Below are 17,561 nucleotides of genomic sequence, written 5' to 3'. Positions count from 1 at the left end.
TGTGAAACCCCGCCTCACTAGTTGCCCTACACTGTCCATTGATGAACCTCGAGATACAACACTTATATCAACAGCTCGAAGCTTATTGCCGCTGCCGATCTCCTCGCCATCCCCGTGAAATCCATCCTTGAGGTGGAATGACGAAGGTACCTAGTGTATCGAGGATAATAGCAACTGGACTGGCAACCCCTAGGTGGCAATTTTGGTCTATCACCTTGGATCACCCCAGTTTACTGCCAGCCTCTCTGACCATAACATCGCTGGCATACTAATTTTACTTCAAGGCTAACCTGAATCTCTTAGTCCACTATCAGGCTACATAAACATCTAATGGCCTGCGAGAGATTTTACCTAGAGTGCAACACGAATTCCTTCACTTTTCTTTCCTCCCGCTACTATCGGGCCGTACATTGTGCCTGCACATATGCGTCATCTTGGCGATTGACGACCCACCATGATGCTACATGCATCCAATCACAACTCGTTCGATATCGGAACTTGATGCTCATCCGCGTCGGCTGATACCAGCCGCTGGGAGGATTCATTCTGAAAGATCTTGGCTACAAGATCTGCCAACATGATGTCGCTTCCCTTAGCAGCCATGATACCGACTGCTGCCGGGAGCTCTTCCGTCATGCCATGGAACTTGGACACGTACGGTGTGGTTCCGACTGCGATTTCTGTGAGCAAACTATCTTTTTGTGGACGAACGTGGGACGCTCGAGCTTCGTGTGGAGAAGACGGAGTTGTTTCTACTTACCTGGGAATATCAGCTCCGGACATTGGGCGTATGGTCCAACGTTGTAGAAGAAGAAACCCTGGCCGGTAAATTGCTGAGGTCCTGTCTTGTATTTGTCCCGATAATCAGGCTCGCCGTTAGTCCACGGGAGAATAATGATGCTGCTGGAATACCCATCCTTTGAAGGGGCCAAAATCTGCTCGTAGAACCAGTCATGATACATTGCCAGAAGCCTTTCTCCTTCGCGCTTCTGTTCCGCTGTAATGGATGGAGTGTATTCACTTCTTGGCTTATCAGGATCATTCTTATGTTGGGGTGGAGATTCATAATAACGTACACTTTGAATCTGACCTGCGGGTTCAGAACAGGTGGCTTGCCTGTCTTCTCGGTGTACTCTTTGATAAAAGGCTCGAGAAGTCCAGTCCATTGGTCTCGGTTGGCTGACCAGTCGAACACATGGTGAAATTGCTCGGCAATGGATTCACTTGTATCGTCGGGTCGCGTTTGCCGCCAGGTTTCTGCAAGGCTAAGCTCTACGCGTTGAACCCCGAGTAGGGTTTCTAACTGGGATACGAAATTGTCAAAGACCTTTTGACTGGCCGCATCGGCAACCGGCCAATAGTCGGTAGGGTAGATGAGCTTCGTAGGAAGCTGTCAAGAACGTAAGCTTGACTTGACATAATAGTGCTTGGATGATTAAGGAAATACCTTGAAGTTTTTGGTGGCTGTCTCTTGAGTGCCGTATAACGCTTGAGCCAGGATTTTTATGTCTGCGCCTGTACGCGCGAGTGCTCCAATCGTATCCCAGTTCCTGTGGCCGGAAATGTTAGCTTGCCAATCCCAAGTGTCAAGTCGGCGTACCTACGAGCTGTACGGGATGACACCGTCCATTCCAACGGCACCTAAGGTTGGCCGCATCCCGAAGATGGCTTGAGCGGCAGCCGGCGACCTAATGCTTCCTAGGGCTTTTATCTTCATCTCAGTCATTGCCACCCGACGACTAGGTATCGAGGAACTTACTGTCAGTTCCCAAAGCAAAGTCGAGCCAAGAGTAGGTAGACACGGCTGATGCGCTACCAGCACTGCTTCCACTCGGCGTGAGATAACCATCGCCATGAGGGTTAAACGGTCCATGATAGTCAACCCAATCGGCCGTGGGCCATTCTGAGTCTGCGAACTGGGTTGTTTTGGTTTTCCCTACTACCACAAAACCTAGATCGATCAAACGCTGTACAGCACTCGCCGTTGTTTCTCGTGGAGGATAAAGCTCAGTATACGCCCGTGAAGAACCACCGGTTTTGAGCCCCTTGAGATCTATGATATCTTTGACGGCTACCCGGGAACCAGCAAACGGCTTATCTTCCGTTTTGTTGAAGTAGAGACGTGAAGGGACGGCCACAGTCAAAGTGGCTGGATACTGTTCCCCGTAGGCCGAAGCATCAAGGGCACGAAAGCTACCTCAAATAGTTAGACTGCAGGAGCGAGGTGAGGTGGTGAAGTTCCACTTATGTCGTAGAATAAGAATCATGAGGCTTACCCGTCACCCTCGACAGCAGGAATCGTAGCTACAACAAACGCGCCGGCGGTGTCCGGATAGAGCCGATATGCGCCATGGAGTCTTCCATGGTCGACGAAGTAGGGACCCTCAGGAAGCCGCTTCTGCGCCTCGTTCCCGTGAACAACGTGAAAACTCTCGGTCCCTAGGGCAGATAAACTCAGTCTGTCATCCTCGGACAGGGTTTGGTCTGTGTTGTCCGCCTGAATGATGACATATTTAAGAAATCGTGGGGTCCAAACATCGTCGGTAGAAAACTTCTTGATGGTGGACTCTAGGTGGAAGGAGGGCCCGATGGTGATCAGAGTACAGGGCTCTGAAGTTGCATTGATGTCCAACACTTGTACGCCGGTTTCCAAGTCAGCATGAGGGCTAGAATGCATGTAATATGCAATGTCCCCAAGCCTGACGGTCGTCGAGGTAGTCTTATATGCCATGCCGTGCACTCCAAAGACGGCCGACGAGATGGCGGCGAAGAGCCGAAGAGTACCGATCATGTTGCCGAGAATGCGAGCATGAAAGGCAGGTATCGTAGCGACTCAGTTTGAAGGCGCAAAGCCAAACGAAGCAGCAGTGCAATATGGTGTTATTTTGTACTACTACAGTTTGGCCGGTCTCGGCCTAGACTGCCGGTGCTGCAACCGCCAGATTAGCTGCCGGTGATTGGAGCTAAAGGCGGCGGTGTGTAAGCTGGAGGATGACAGCTCCAATGACCAGGGACAAATGGAATTAAGCAATAGTAGGTAAGTATAAGTGATTGCGCCACTCGTGATCGACAATCTTCTGGGTCTAAAGCTGTATGTATGATATATGAAGGCGTGATGACCAACAAGAGGCTATCAAGTACAGTCACAGTGGTGAAGATGGAAAGACCGCACTTTAGCTTCCTACATCACTGGTCTCTATGAAGACAATCCTAGAGAAACAACGAAGAGGTGGGGATCCGGGAGACCCTCAAAAGTGAGGCTCGGTGTTTGTGGGGCTGGGGTAGTACCCGGGGAAACGATTTCCACAAGATCTGGGCTCCAGGCTGCTACCGAGCCCAATCTCCCGCCAACCGACCCCTCCTCGGGCACTAAAGCTTCCCACCTACTTAAGCTATATAAGTACTCTAAGTACATGTCAGATCTATGTACACTAATGCAAAGTGACAACGCACCCTCCGAACGACCTCAGGTTCACTTGTACTTATTTTGTACTGTGATACTCATATGACCCCCTCCTCGGCTTGAGGTTTGCTTCAATCCGGATATGATTGAGCATGGAAGCACTTCGTTCTGGGGATACATAATGGGCCTTCTCTCGAATCTTCCAATATCCGCGGACTGGATCCTTGCTGCCAGTTCTACAGCACGCGCCCCGGCACCATGAGTGAGCCAGACCAGACAGCTGAGGCCGAGGCCGAGGCCCAGAGCACACCCTACACCCTCATGACTGGCAGTCGGCCACCCCCACTAGTCACTGACTTCAGTCGTAAGTGGGATATTGACGATACCGAATTGCAGGTCTATGGCTCCAGCATATTCTACATGAAACCAGACAAGCGATATGACACAGAGAAGCCTTATTTCTTCAACATCCCTGTGAGCGAGTCCTGGGCTCACAAGGTTAAGCAAACGAACGTTGGCTACACTCGCACAAGAATTGCCATTTCGAATATCCGCGGCCACGAAGATCATTTCTCACTTGATAAACACGGATTTCAACTCGGCCAGATTACAACTGGTCTCGCCTATGATGATTTCGCCATGACAGAAACCGTTGTCTCACGCTTCTATGAAGAGGTCAAGCTGTTCCTGAAGCAAAATACTGGGGCCATTGATGTTCTCCCATTCGATTTCCAGGTAACCATGCTTTGCTCATTGTAAAAAGTTCATCCTAATGAGCGGTCGTTCAGGTTCGTCGAAAGGACCCAAATTTGCCATTAGGCTCAAGGGGTGCTCCTGGGAAAGCCCAGCCCTTCGCCGCAGTGCATGCCGGTAGGCTTGAACCAACGACAGCCACATTGATATATAGATGCTTATTGTCATTCTAGATCAAACAGCCAATGCTGCTGTTAGACGATTGAAGCATTTCCATCCTGACTTCGCAAGGAAATACTCCACAAACCGATTTCAGATTGTCAAGTATATTACTGTCGCCATGCCTCAGTTGACACCGCTAACCTTACGGCAAGTGTTTGGAAGCCACTAAATGGCCCTGTCTATGATTCGCCATTATCAGTTTGCGACTACAGGACTGTAGAAAATGATGATCGCGTTCCGACGGACATCATATTCCCAGACTACCTTGGTGAAACATACAATTTCTGGCCCAATCCCAAACACAGATTCTACTTCGTTGATGGGCAACGGTCTGATGAGGCTTGGATGATCAAGTGCTTTGACTCAGCCACCGCAGACAACCCCAGCATTGCACAATGTCAGTACTGTCCACGTTCAGGGAGGGATTTAGCTCACTAATGCTCTCAGTTGCACCACACGTTTCTTTTTCATATGGCGAAGCTGGCGACGGCAGCCTCAGACGGGAGAGTGTGGAGGTCAGAACATTCGTTTTCTATGAGTGATTGATTGCCTTTGATTCGAAAAGGCAAAATGGCGATTGCATGCCGTATAAGAGATGGTTGAATCAGAAGATTCTTGTTCTCAGTGCAATCGAGGCTTGGGAAACATGTAAAGTTGTCCACATGTTCAAGCGGAAAATTTCGTTCTTTACTTGGGATCACGATTTTCTTTATTGTACGCGAGTAATATATTGACATGGCAAACGAATGTTATTGAGTGTGCAACTTCCTAACTAGAAAATGTTCTGCAATCTCGCGCTGACTACTTAGTGATATCCTGCTCCCTGTTTCACCGAACCGAAATTATCAACCACCCTCTGCAACAGTAGAGCAAACGTCCTGTTCGACATTTGAATTAGCGAGTTTAAGACAGTCTATACTGATAGGTAATGCTCTTACGCATCCTCTGCCACCACATTCTTCACATCCACGCCCCTCTTCATTCCTCTTGCATGGAACGTCGACCTCGCCCTTGAAGATGTTGCACCATTTGTACCACGGCTTCTCGTTTGGCTTGCTCGGGTCGCGCTTCCAGGTAAGCCATGGTTGTTCTTCGACTTCTTCAGGCGTCATTGCATCGACGTTAGTCGGCGGCCAGAACTCGCGCCAGGGCTGTGCACACGATCCTGGCTTTGACTCGGTTAAGAGGTCCCAGGCGAGTGTGTGTTCGTCCGCTTCAACGGCCAAGCTGTAATCAGAGGCCATGTTTGGTGGCTTTGCTGTTCTTAGGCAGGGATAAAAGATGGCGGGGACGAGCAACCGGGCGGTGCTGCTTGTGTCTGGAGAAAAACAAGTCTGAGCCCGGGGGGCGCTGGGCACGAATACTTATGCTTGTCGTCTTCCACATCTGCCGAACCATATCATGGTGGCCAAATCTTGGCAAAAGCCACATACAGTCGCCCTGCTAGGTCGCGGTACAAACTAGATACATGGCAAGTTTGATGAAAGGCTGGGGCTTGTGCATAAGACTCGTCATTGGCAATACCGCGATTGGACAAAGACAGCAAGGGATTGGAGTGTTCCATCCCGCTTCTCACCCACGGTGTCCAGTCATGCATCATATCGAGAGTTGGCATCCGAGTGGGGTGCACTCATGCATATAAACACCCTTGCATCATTCTTGAGGAATATCCCACACTCTTGAGGTGACACAACCACTTGACGGCCCATATGTAGGAAATCTAGAGATATCCATTCTAGCAATAACGGCACTCATCAAGTCCAGACTTTTTATGCCTACCCAAGGCTGATACGTGCTCAATTCAAGGCTAAACCGGTCCTCCTAGCAGACTTCAGGCTTCGAAAATGAGTGTTTAGCATGGATCCCTTTTCGATTACCGCTGGAGCCTTCGGGTTCGTCAAGGTATTAAAGACCTTGCTTGAGGTGTCATCGAACGCTCTACATGTGTCTCAAGCTTTAGCCGAGAGGTCTAAAACTTACAGTCACATTACGCGTACCATAGATGGCTCAATCACGTTCTTGCAGCACCTTTATCAGATTCGCGACACTTATATTGGCCTCGAAGACAGCAAGTTTAACTCCATAAATGTGCCATTGCACAGTTTCCAGGCACACATCAAGAATACCGAGGCGCTGAGAGCCTGCCTTAAGACGAGAGAGACCAAGTTACAAAGCCGCTTCAAGAAAATCCCCCAGATCGTCAAACTGGTCTTCAAAAACGATGATTCAGATGAGGAGCTCAGAAATAGCTTTGAAAGGTTTATTCAGTCATGGAACTCAATATCAGCCCTCTTGAATACATTTCAGACGTGAGTACCTCAGACTTTTACCATCTAGGTAAATCGATCTGTGGACTAAGTCTTCTGTTTAGATCTGTGATTCTTGCTACTCATGAAGCAATTTCGGTCAATGCCCGGGCTCAGGAGGCCAACCATAAGATTACCATTGACCGGATTGATAACATTCCCACACACGATTCAGTGAAACGACTCAGCGAGTCGGTATCTCAATCGGGAGAAGCATTAGCTGGTATCACTACCACCGCCAATGCGACAGCAGCAGGTGTGCAGTTGTTGAGCGATACACTCATCGATGTACGATCAGAGCTTACTCAGAGCTTTCGAACAATTGACAACGCACTCAGCAACAAGAGGAGCTTCTCTACATTGCCAGAGAAGTTGTTCAGTATACCTTATCCCCGGAATCGATGGTTCACAGGCCGAGATGACCTACTTTGCCAAATGCGAAACTTACTCACCGGAGGCATCACAAATCGGACTGAAAACTCTGAGAAGTCACTCAGGGTGTTCACAGTCTATGGGCTCCCAGGTATTGGCAAAACCAACCTGGCTATAGAATTTGGGTACCGTCATCGAGATGACTTCACGCACATCTTCTGGATATCCACAGACAGTGATGAAAAGTTACAACAGGGTCTGATCAACTTGGCAAGGTCTTTGGGACTAGCAAACGAAAATGTGATTGAAGAGAAAGGCAAAATGGTAAACACCACAATGTCTTGGCTGAAAACGCCAGATTCAAGTAAGTGATCATTCATTTCGGACAAAGCGAAAGAGCGAGGAGCGAGAGAGCCAAAGCTAATGCATACAGAAATTAGATGGCTCTTGATTCTAGATAATGTAGATGATCCCCAAGTGCTCAACCAACTATGGTGCGATCTTCATCACGGCGCCCTACTCATCACCAGCAGGGACCCGATTCAGGGGGGCGCGGCAATTACGGCCGATAACGACAGCTACAGGCTTACCGAGCTACCACCAAATGAAGGAGCCAGTCTCGTGAAGAGGCGACTGGGTGAGACTTTGCAAGGAACTGTTGATGAAGTATCAGCAGCGGACTTAGCCAAAAGATTTGGTTACTATCCGTTATACATCGACCAGATGACGAGTTTCATTGAATCATATCCTCTGACGCTGTCACAGTTCTACGAACAGCTAGAATCCGAAATCGGAGACGATGGACTTCAGGATCTTCAAACCGATAACCAGTGGTATAGAGGTAGCCTTGCCAAAGCGATAGAGTCTCATCTAGCAAAGCATAGCTTCGCTGATCCACAAGCTCGAGAAGTTCTCACCACCATAGCTTACTTCGATCCCGACTCTATTCCGGAGCGCCTACTCCTCTCGATAGACGAGAAGGTTTCTGCCCTTTCTACGCCATCTAAGAGGAGGAAAATGCTTTACACCCTTAGTCGCCCTACGTTCATCCAAGTCAACTCAACTGATGAGCACAAAGAACCATGCATCAGTCTACACAGACTTGTACGAGATGCTGCGCTTCGATCTGACCCTTCGCTACAGAAAGCTTTTAATGCAGCAGTATCTTTGCTGCGGGGTACCTTCCCACTGCACAAGCTTTCTCGAGACCACATGGTCGAGGACTGGGCGGATTGCGAGATATTCCAGCCTCATGTTCTATCACTCCATCGCCAATATATGGAACAAAGAAAACGAGGGCTTGTAAGCCCTTCCTTTGACTTCATCGAGCTGGTATACTCATGCGCCTGGTGCGTCCTGTCCCAAGCCTTATCTTGATATACTGTGCTGACACTGACTGTATCATTATAGGTACCTTTGTGAACGGGGTCGTTTTGACATTAGTGAAAGACTTATCTCTAGTGTTTACGATGACTACATGGGGATGGCCGCCACCATTGAGGGGGCTCCGGCTGTGTTTCTGGCTGATATTTATACAGTCCAATTGTATTTCCACAATGAGACTGTCCAGAGTATAAGTCTGGTTGAGCTGGCAACAAAAGCCATGGATGTACGAGAGGAAGCTGTTCGATGTGGTTCGATGGACCCGTTTCATCCCAACAGAGCCAATGGCCCGATGAACATTGGCGTGGTTATGGCCTGGGATGATCCTCAGGGCGCCATCAAGATGCATACAAAAGCCTTAACCATCAGACTTGGATCTAAGAAGTTTGAGTCGGAGCAGGTTCATGGGCTTGCTTTGAACTATCTCAATATTGGTAGGTGTTGGTGGGTTGTTGGGGAACTGGGCGAAGCAGCTGTATGCTTTGAAAGGAGTCTTCAGCTATGGAGAGAGCGCGAAGTTCATGCTGGGAAGAAGTTTGTACTGTGAGCTTCCCACATCCCTCGAATTACATCTCCTGCGGCGTGACTCAAATCTTCTTCTAGCACAGCCTGGGCTTTGTTGGCGCTGGGTATTGTTCGAGCAGAGCAGGGTGACCTTACCAGCGCAACAAATCTCATGTCCGAGAGCCTGGAACTTCACACCTCCATCATGGGAGAGCGTCACCTGAAAACCTTGGCCTGCTACTATAGGATGGGTTGGCTGTGTCTACGGTTGAACGATCCTGAAAGAGCCATGTGAGTCACGTCTCAACTTCAATGGTATTGATTTCTGCTCTGACTTGTGGATACCATAGGAGACTACTTACCGTATGCCACGAGACGTACCTAGACTTGCCGACCAGGCCAAAGGCAGAGTTGGCCCGTGTCAAATTCCAACTCTCCTTGGTCGACAGTCGGTTGGGCAATAACGTACGAAGCAGCATGTTGAAGGACGAGGCAGAAGCACTCTTGAAAGAGCTCCTCTCGGCTAAGGGTACCACGCTTGTTCATAGTGGCCCATTCAAGGAAGCCGACTACGACAGTCAAGTAGGCTATTTCTACCGCTAAGATCATATCTGCCTCGGGATCCATCCGGACTCTTGTCCAAGCAATCAGCTATTTCCTGGCCTGTACTTGAACCTCGCTCAATATTGAACATGTTACCAGCAAAGGGGGATTTGAGTTGCGACACACCGACCCAGTCAGTATCTCCAGGTCCCCATATCAGTTTTTGCCCATTTGACGCCGATTTCAATCTATAACCACACGGAAAGTGGAAGCGGGCATTGGTGCAGTATACCCTTCTAAAATGGAGTCTGCCGGCATTATACTAACCCAACTAGCCGATACGGGGCACGTTAGACATTTGCTCATCGCCAAAAGCAGTCGAGTTCATCATGAAGCAAATCCATTATTTAGCGACTTAATCCAGCCTGATGCAGGGGGCTAGGTTATCTACTGTGGGCTGGGACAACATTGCGCTGGTGCAATTCAAAAGTACAATAGGCTTTCCATTTCGGTATATATTCCGATTCATTGACGGCTAGATTACTTTGTTGTGCTTTTTCGGATTGACTGGTTGTCTGGTTAGCTGAATTCATTGGGGATATTGAACGTGCCTGCGTGTTCTATGTATATATACTTGGCCCGTTCGGCAAGATCAGTCCATTCGTCTGGGTTTCTGGGCTATGAATTGTACCAAAACAAGTTTTTGTAGTATCAAGTCCGGTTTCTCTTCATGGCTATGTGTAGCTCTTGTGCTTTTGAGTCCGGCAAATTGATTGAATTGGGTTGGGTTCGCAGCAACAGCTGGAAGGTCCTAAGAACCCCTCTTTTTTTTCCTCTGACGAGCTCGCCCACCACAACGCATCATATTCATGCATAAGCTCCTGTACTTCAACAAGCAACCGGTGAGATGGCCGAGTTGGTTATGGCGTCAGGTTAAGGTCACCTTAATATCTTCATCCTGGTGGAGCAATCCGCGTGGGTTCGAATCCCACTCTCATCACTTGAGAATTACCACGCGCTTCTGATCACAGAAGCATGCTTTCTTTTTTGCATTTTCTCTGCTTTTTCTCGGTCGTGAGACATTTTCAGTATTACCTTCCGTCTTTTTTGCACACTCAGTCATTCATTCTGGTGATTGGCCTTTCTTTATTCACGTATGGATTGATCTGTTGGCCGACATTTGCTGTGAACAAATCAGCCACGCGATGTGCAGTGTTTGGAAGTATGATGTGATAGACGAAGATTCAATCTCGGTCCCCTTACAGGTTTTGGGCATAGAAAATGTTTATTCTTTTTGCTTTCAATTTTTTTAGGTGTAGTAACTATACGAAAATGCAATTTTGTGGTTTTTTCCTTTGTTGGAATGGCATCACACAGAAGTGATGCCCCTAGATTCGGAACCTGCGCCTTCCCAGCGTGACAAGCAGACTCCGAAATGTGAACGCCCCCGACCTCCGCCAATGATGGCTTCCTTCCCCTGACTATTCGGATCAGTCTCCAAGACTGGATGCAAAACATATCGACTTTGGTAAAACTTAGCATCTTGTTATTTTGTTCTTCTCCTACCAATTGAGTATGTGTGGGACCGTTTTGCCATATTTTAGACCCTCTCGTTTCCATTCTGCTTGCCGTTCTGCCCTTCCTCGGTGGCCCTAGCACTAACGATGCGCTCGACCGCCTCGTTCAAGCTGATCATCGGAGGGGCCAGATGCCGGCCTGAAAAAGAGTGGTTCTGCTGCTGCCCCTGAGGCGGGTAGCTGGGACGGCGGGGCCCCATGGGGCGCAGCTCGAGACTGTTGCGGCGCGAGGCGGCGGGCGTGGTGCTCCTGGACGCGGCTCGGCTTCCGGGCAGATCCTCCTTGCCGAGGAACTCGACATTGGCGCGGCTCACGACCGTAGGGGCGGTGCTAGTAGACCCGCCGTTCTCACCGCCGTCGTCACTATCATTACCGTTGCCAGTGTTGTCGACGACGACACCTCCGTTGGTAGCTTGAGCGGCGGTGGAGGCGGCAGCAGTCTCCTCGTCGCCGCGCGAGGCCAGGGTCTGGGCGAACTTGGACTTGTGGCGCAGCCAGGGGCCCTTGAAGTAGACGACGTAGACGCTGGCGGTGAGCAGGAGGGCGAGGCCGAAGAGGATCATCATCATGGGGAACTTGCCGGCGCGCTCGAACATGGGCACGGCGTAGGGGGTCAGGATGCCGGCGAGGAAGTCGCGGGCCCAGCCGTTGCCGCCCGTGGCCGAGGCGGCGTAGACGCCGTAGGCGCGCAGGGTGTAGTCGATGGTGGCCATGTAGATGGCGTAGTTGGCGACGCCGATCATGCAGCTGGCGATCATGGAGGGGAACCAGTGGACGTGGCCGGCGACGCCCGGGTAGCAGGCCACGAAGGCGAAGATCAAGAGGCCGGCGGACAGCAGGGGCGCCGTGTAGTTGAGCCACCAGAGGCGGGCCTCGTACTGGGCGTGCTCGCTGGCCGGGTTGGCGGCGCGCAGGGCCGTGTTGCGCCGGATGGCCGGGATGAAGGACAGGAAGGCCAGGACGTAGCCGAGGCCGATGGGGATGAAGGTCAGCGAGACGCCGACGGTGCCGAAGCCCCAGCCGCCGCTGGCGTGGTGGCCGTAGATGAGGACGAAGCTCTGCACGAACATGAAGATGAGGGCGTCGGAGAAGCCAGACAGCAGCGCCAGCGCCGTCACGATGGGCTCGCGGAGCAGCATGTGGAAGGGCCGCCACTGCGCCTCGGCGTACTCGCGCCAGCTGAAGCCCCCTTCCTCGCCGAGCTCGCCGGGGCCATAGACGCGCGACATGGGGTCGTGCTCGCCCTCGGCCGCCTTGCGCAGCTTCTTGGCCACCTTGTCCATGACGACGGTGGAGCGGGTCTCGGGCACGCTGAGCCAGTGGATGAGCTGGACGGCGCCGCCGAAGATGAGCTGGACCCAGATGCAGCACTGCCAGGGCAGGTACTCCTCGATGAAGCCGCCGACGACGGCGCCGACGATGGAGCCCAGCAGCGAGGTGAGCGACATGAAGTTGGTGGCGTACTGAAACCAGGGGTCATCAGGCCCGTACATGTCAGTGATCATGGCCAGGGTGACGGAGCCGCCGGCGGTCGACAGACCCCCGAGGGCACGCGCCGCGATCAGGGTGGCGAAGTTGGGCGCCAGCGCGGCCATCAGACAGAAGCAGTTGACCAGGAACATGGACATCTGGAGCACGCGGCGGCGGCCGAACTCCTCGGACCACGGCGCCCACAGCTCGCATCCAAAGGCGTACGTGATGAGGAAAGCCGCGGCGCCCCAGACGGCCTGCGAGACGTCGACGCCAAAGTGCTTGGCGACGCCGTTCTGGGCGTTGGAGTACAAGGTCGTGTTGAGGTTCATGGCGAGCTGGGCCAGGCCGGCGACGATGAGGATGCGCCACTTCTTGCTCTGGGACCACGAGGTGGCCAGGTGGGAGGCGTAGTGCACTCGCTGGACCAGAACCCGTTCATCCTCGTCATCATTGTCGGGACCGGAGCCACTGTTGTCGTTGTCACCGTCGTTACCATTCCAGATATGGGAGTTGATTTTGACAACAATCTTGTTCGAGAGGTTTGCGAGTTTGTTGCCTTTGGGCGTGGCTGGTGTATCAGCGTTGCCCTGGACTCCCGACTCGAGGGGAGAGGGATCCCTAACCATAAGGTTGGCCTGCTGGGAAGCACTATCGTTCCCAGTTAGCCTCTCCGGGGAATTCCGAAGGGGGGAATCCTTCTTGTTATAGATATTCGTCATCTTGAGAGTTGTGTTGAGCCGAGATGGATCGAGTAGTGTGAGTATGCATAGGAAGAAGTATGCATAGAAAGATGGAGAAAAGAGATAAGCATAGATCAAATAATTGGAGGAAAAGTTATCGACTTTATATTCATACTCTAGTAAGTCTCTCGTGGAAATGGAGAAAGGTCTATCTCCAGAGACTCAGAGTTACCAGGTTGAGCAGGTATAGAGAGTGGATCGTGTAAGCAAGTTGGTGTTGGTCGGATTCGATATAAGGTTGACGAGCCACATGGTTGCCGCGAGCCCTGGATGGTAGAGTTCTTGCTGTACGTAAAATTCAGCATATACCCCAAGCAGTACCAGGCTGATATATCTTCTATGTGAGAAGAGCCCATGGAGTGGATGCATTCGCCTTGACTCGGGAATCGGGGTATACCAACTCGAACGCCCTGGGACCAGAGGCTGGACGAGAAATGGCCCATTAACTTTGTATCGGAGACAAGTTCGTGGGCTTGACAAGTCTTGGTCTTTGCTCGATTGGTGGTGGATGCAGACATATCTCCGAGACAGATGGGACGTTGTTGCTGCGAGGAAGAAGACATGACGAGGTTTAAGGGACAGCCCAAGGGAAGACCGACAGCATGAAATATGAAATAAATGAAAGAATATATATAGATCGTTATACTATGTACCGATTCGAATTTGGGGTATATTCATGTTCCCATCTCAGCATTTCATCCCTTGATACAACTACACAATACATCGGCTGAAAAAGGGGGAGATCAAGTTGTACAAAAGACTGATAACATCGCCCGTTTTTTAGCTTCCCAAGGACCATAGTTGACAATGGACCGCACCTGGAAACGAAAAAGACAACCGCCAACTCCCCGCCAATTGGACCCTCTAAACGAGAAACTCCTCCCATATGCTGTAAGTGCGCGTAGATAAAATAATCAACCATATCGCAAAACCAAAATTTTCAGATGGCAATTGGAAAATGCAGATAAGGGCCAAGCACCATGATGCAGGGCCTTATTCAAAATGCCTACTGTATGGGCTTCTTTGCCGCAGCATCTTTGGGTTGGCTTGGTGGGCTTTGTGGGCTCGCAGGAGCACTGGTTGTGCCAGTGGAAAAACCAATAATGTCGCGGTCGTCGTCGATAACCCGACCATATCTGTTTCATCGGTTAGTTTCACTGAGCATTATGTACCACGGCATATTTGACGCGAATGTAGGGCAAGACTTACTCTAACAATAACCTGAAAAACCAGACCTCGAAATCTTCGTTTCGCAGAGTCTTGTTGGCCCACTCCCGCTTTTGGATAGTGAGCTTCTCGACCTCTTTCTGGCTCGTTGTGCCGTCGCCAAAATACCGGACGGCCTCGAGCCACTCGTCGCCCTGCAGACTGAGCGGTATGTAGTGCACCCATGGCTTCAACCAATCCATATGCCACTCTCGGAAAATAGCCCACTTGAAAGCCATGCTTCTGCTCTTCAAGAAGGCATAGAAGCGACCACTGAAGGCATTACCATCAATGTCAAGTAGGTATTTATACCGCCAAGCATCCTGCTGTTCGACGCGGTCCTTGATGGTGAAGAACTCCCGTTGGGCTTCGCAATCGCCAGGGTCACACTGGCCGATGTGGCTAAAGTAGATGTCCATGATCTCCTTGTAGTCGCCACGGTTGACGAGCTTCGACTCCCAGTGCTGACTCGTCCCGAATCCGGTGTTGACTAGGATCTTAGCCTGATCCGCCGCATTGACCTTCTGCACGAATCGCTGGCGATGTTGGCGACGCCAACCACCGTTTCTGCTGAAGCCGCCAGTCGTGCTTCCGCGCCAGTAGAACTTGTCCTCCTTCTCACTCCAGGGCCTGTCGAGTTCCTCGTTATAGGTGACCTTGCCATACCAATACCACGGCGAAGGGTAAATAATGTCGGAATAAGACGAAAGCTTCGATTGGGAGAAGATGGGGAACAGGTCATGGACGATATTGTAGGCGTTCGGGCGGTCGAAAAAGCCGTATGACGAACTGAGCGAGGGCGAATTGCAGATATCCGACATGGCCGTGACGTTGTATACGAAGCCCAACTCTCCAAGGGCATACTTGGAAAGGTCATCCTTCTTGTCCTCGTCCTCAAGGCCTCTCGCGGGGCTCTCTGGCGGGCAAGACAATCGCGAGTGCGTCCAGGTTGGTTGATGTGCGAAGACGTTAAACCTAGTAAGTTTGCTCTCTTCCAACTTGGTCCCGGCGCTCAGACCCTTCGGTTGTTTCGTGAAGGTGTTCTTCGGCTTCGTCCGCTCATTCGCTGCTGGCATGTTGATCTCTCTCGCCCTCTTTACGAGCCGGGATAAGTCGTCGTGTGGCACCATTACCCTCGGCTCGTCGTGGAGGTTGAAGCACAAGTCCATGCTGGGCAGCCAATGTACGAATTTGTCCATCATCCCGGCGGTCGCCTCGCGTTGCCAATCCCCGCCTCCCTGCATGTAGGATACTTTGCCGTCGCGCACCAAGACTCCCAGCAGCTGGTTGTCGAACCCCAGGGCTTCCTGGGCTCTCTGGCGGATGGTGGCCGGCTTGAGGCCCCAGAAGGGCGTCAATGTATCGTGGATGTTGTCGAACTCGTCAATAAGTTGCACGTTCCTGGCCTTTGCGAAGGCGAACCACTTATCGAAGTTGGGCGGTGGGGGAATGTTGTATCGCCTCCGGTATTCTGCGACGGCGTCTTCGAGCGTCTTGGACTGGCCCTCCTTCAGCACCTTGAACTCGTGCTCGGCTTTATCGATCAGGTGTCGCATGGGATGTACCCCGACGGGTGGCGCTTGAGGCGTAGGATCGTATGCTTCGGGCGGCGGCGCTGGCGGTTCGTTCAGAGAAGTCGCGGCTGCGCCATGCTTCGACGCCGGGACTGGGAATTTGGTCCCGAGGTTGGTGGCGGGTGACGAGACTCCTCGCGACAAGGACATGACGCAGATAACGAAGAAGACGAGGGCTGCGGTCAGGAGCACCTGCCGAGGTCGCATTCTTGCGCCCATGGCTGCTGGACTGGCAGCAGCACCGCTGAGAGCTTCCCGTACTAGATGTGAAAGTGAGCCGCCGTCCGATGGGGGTTTGGTAGGGGGGTAAGCAATAAGCAAGCGACTATGGAGGGGACAAGTCTCCTTTGACTATGTATCCAAAAAGGAAGAAGGGGGGATTGGAGCAAGAAGATTATGAGTATGGGGTTGGCTAACGATTGACAAGACGACGCTGCGACATTTGGACCGGCCAGAAAGTCATCTGAGGTGTGGGGGATTCTCAGATTGTGGTTGTCTGGGGAAGAAGGGACGATGTATAGACGCGATGGTGTGCTGTAGTTACCATCCGAGTGTCTTGTCTGGTCTCGGGCTTGGTTCTTGGTCTTGATTCTGCCGTGGTGGTGCCCTCTTGGTGCTGGACACTAGTAAAGCTTAGTGGGAAATTAGAGACGCGATATGTGGAGGCGGGCTATAAGTGATACGTCACCTACCTCGAGGTCGACTCGAGCATCTAGGCGCTGCAATCGAAGATATGAAGATGCAATGGTGGTTGCGACTGGCAAGATCAAGTTGAGTTGTCAGCCAGCCAGCCAGCACGTCGGGTCTCCAAGGTTTGCCTGTCGTGCACACGAGGTCGTCCTTCAAAGTCCTCCTTGGCTACCTGTCACCTGTTTCGTTTTCTTGTGGAATTCCAAGATCCTATATAGGAAAAGTGGCACCTACTCAACGCTCTCTAATCAGGGATATTCAGCGACCAATGGTGCGTGGGCATTGGCAATGTCGGTTGGCAGTTTTGTTCCAGGCCCCGGCTGTCAGGGCCGGGAGAGTTCTCGAATCATTCAATGGGATGGATCCATCCTGCTTTTGCGCGCTCTCCTGCGTCTTGTGCCCAAAGGAGCAGGCAGGTAAAATCGACTGCTTCGCCCGCGGCATAGCGTGAGACCGTCTGCTGTTGCTGATCCCTGTTTCAATTAAACCCACATTCTAGAAGGGCCATGACGCGTAATTGGGGGGTTGCATTGCATCTCCGACCGTCGCGGAACGTCCAGCAAACGGTACGGAGTCCATCTCTGGGAGCTTTGTTTTTCGAAAACCTAACAAATTGAGAAGTTGGCTCGTTGGACAAAAGTAATTGGCTGCTGGCAGAAATAAATACAAGCCGTTGCCCAGTGACATCAGCTTACGGGCGCAAACTTTCCTGTGCTGACATGTGCGAGCCTTTGGACACAAGGATCCTCAGGTTCGGTGGATACGAAATCATAGGCGAATAGGGCCAATATGTAAGTCATCTGTTAGGTTAGTGATACCTTACAATGTGCGCGATGGGTGCGCCTCATCATTGGCTGGGAGGATGGCCCTGTCCT

At 51.4% G+C, this 17,561-nt stretch overlaps 6 protein-coding genes across 6 annotated transcripts; 2 read left to right on the top strand and 4 right to left on the bottom strand.

Moving 5' to 3' along the window:
• Nucleotides 1–474: 474 nt before the first annotated feature.
• On the bottom strand, nucleotides 475–2,791 carry PG985_010165 (uncharacterized protein; the record flags this gene model as incomplete). The annotated part of the gene is made up of 7 exons (XM_066829933.1): nucleotides 475–680; nucleotides 761–1,023; nucleotides 1,077–1,390; nucleotides 1,448–1,550; nucleotides 1,605–1,698; nucleotides 1,760–2,193; nucleotides 2,277–2,791. The coding sequence occupies 7 exons, from the start codon at nucleotides 2,789–2,791 to the stop codon at nucleotides 475–477; spliced, it is 1,929 nt and encodes a 642-aa protein (XP_066682323.1).
• An 870-nt stretch (nucleotides 2,792–3,661) lies between these two features.
• Nucleotides 3,662–4,860, top strand: PG985_010164 (uncharacterized protein; the record flags this gene model as incomplete). The annotated part of the gene is made up of 4 exons (XM_066829932.1): nucleotides 3,662–4,138; nucleotides 4,192–4,273; nucleotides 4,539–4,715; nucleotides 4,766–4,860. 4 exons carry the CDS (start codon nucleotides 3,662–3,664, stop codon nucleotides 4,858–4,860), a joined length of 831 nt encoding a protein of 276 aa, XP_066682322.1.
• Nucleotides 4,861–5,163: 303 nt separating this feature from the next.
• On the bottom strand, nucleotides 5,164–5,562 carry PG985_010163 (uncharacterized protein; the record flags this gene model as incomplete). The annotated part of the gene is made up of 2 exons (XM_066829931.1): nucleotides 5,164–5,196; nucleotides 5,257–5,562. The coding sequence occupies 2 exons, from the start codon at nucleotides 5,560–5,562 to the stop codon at nucleotides 5,164–5,166; spliced, it is 339 nt and encodes a 112-aa protein (XP_066682321.1).
• Nucleotides 5,563–6,175: 613 nt separating this feature from the next.
• Nucleotides 6,176–9,486, top strand: PG985_010162 (uncharacterized protein; the record flags this gene model as incomplete). Its single annotated transcript, XM_066829930.1, has 6 exons — nucleotides 6,176–6,627; nucleotides 6,690–7,360; nucleotides 7,454–8,345; nucleotides 8,407–8,922; nucleotides 8,983–9,174; nucleotides 9,234–9,486. The coding sequence occupies 6 exons, from the start codon at nucleotides 6,176–6,178 to the stop codon at nucleotides 9,484–9,486; spliced, it is 2,976 nt and encodes a 991-aa protein (XP_066682320.1).
• Nucleotides 9,487–11,026: 1,540 nt separating this feature from the next.
• On the bottom strand, nucleotides 11,027–13,195 carry PG985_010161 (MFS general substrate transporter; the record flags this gene model as incomplete). Its single annotated transcript, XM_066829929.1, has 1 exon — nucleotides 11,027–13,195. The coding sequence occupies one exon, from the start codon at nucleotides 13,193–13,195 to the stop codon at nucleotides 11,027–11,029; it is 2,169 nt and encodes a 722-aa protein (XP_066682319.1).
• Nucleotides 13,196–14,222: 1,027 nt separating this feature from the next.
• PG985_010160 (uncharacterized protein) lies at nucleotides 14,223–16,215 on the bottom strand (the record flags this gene model as incomplete). Its single annotated transcript, XM_066829928.1, has 2 exons — nucleotides 14,223–14,352; nucleotides 14,426–16,215. 2 exons carry the CDS (start codon nucleotides 16,213–16,215, stop codon nucleotides 14,223–14,225), a joined length of 1,920 nt encoding a protein of 639 aa, XP_066682318.1.
• Between the last annotated feature and the right edge of the window lie 1,346 nt (nucleotides 16,216–17,561).

Source organism: Apiospora marii, assembly GCF_038362585.1.
Source record: "Apiospora marii strain CBS 49790 chromosome Unknown utg000006l_segment0_segment0, whole genome shotgun sequence".
Classification (NCBI taxonomy): domain Eukaryota; kingdom Fungi; phylum Ascomycota; class Sordariomycetes; order Amphisphaeriales; family Apiosporaceae; genus Apiospora; species Apiospora marii.
The sequence above is the reverse complement of the archived record's forward strand: the minus strand, read 5'-3'. Positions and strand labels throughout refer to the sequence as shown.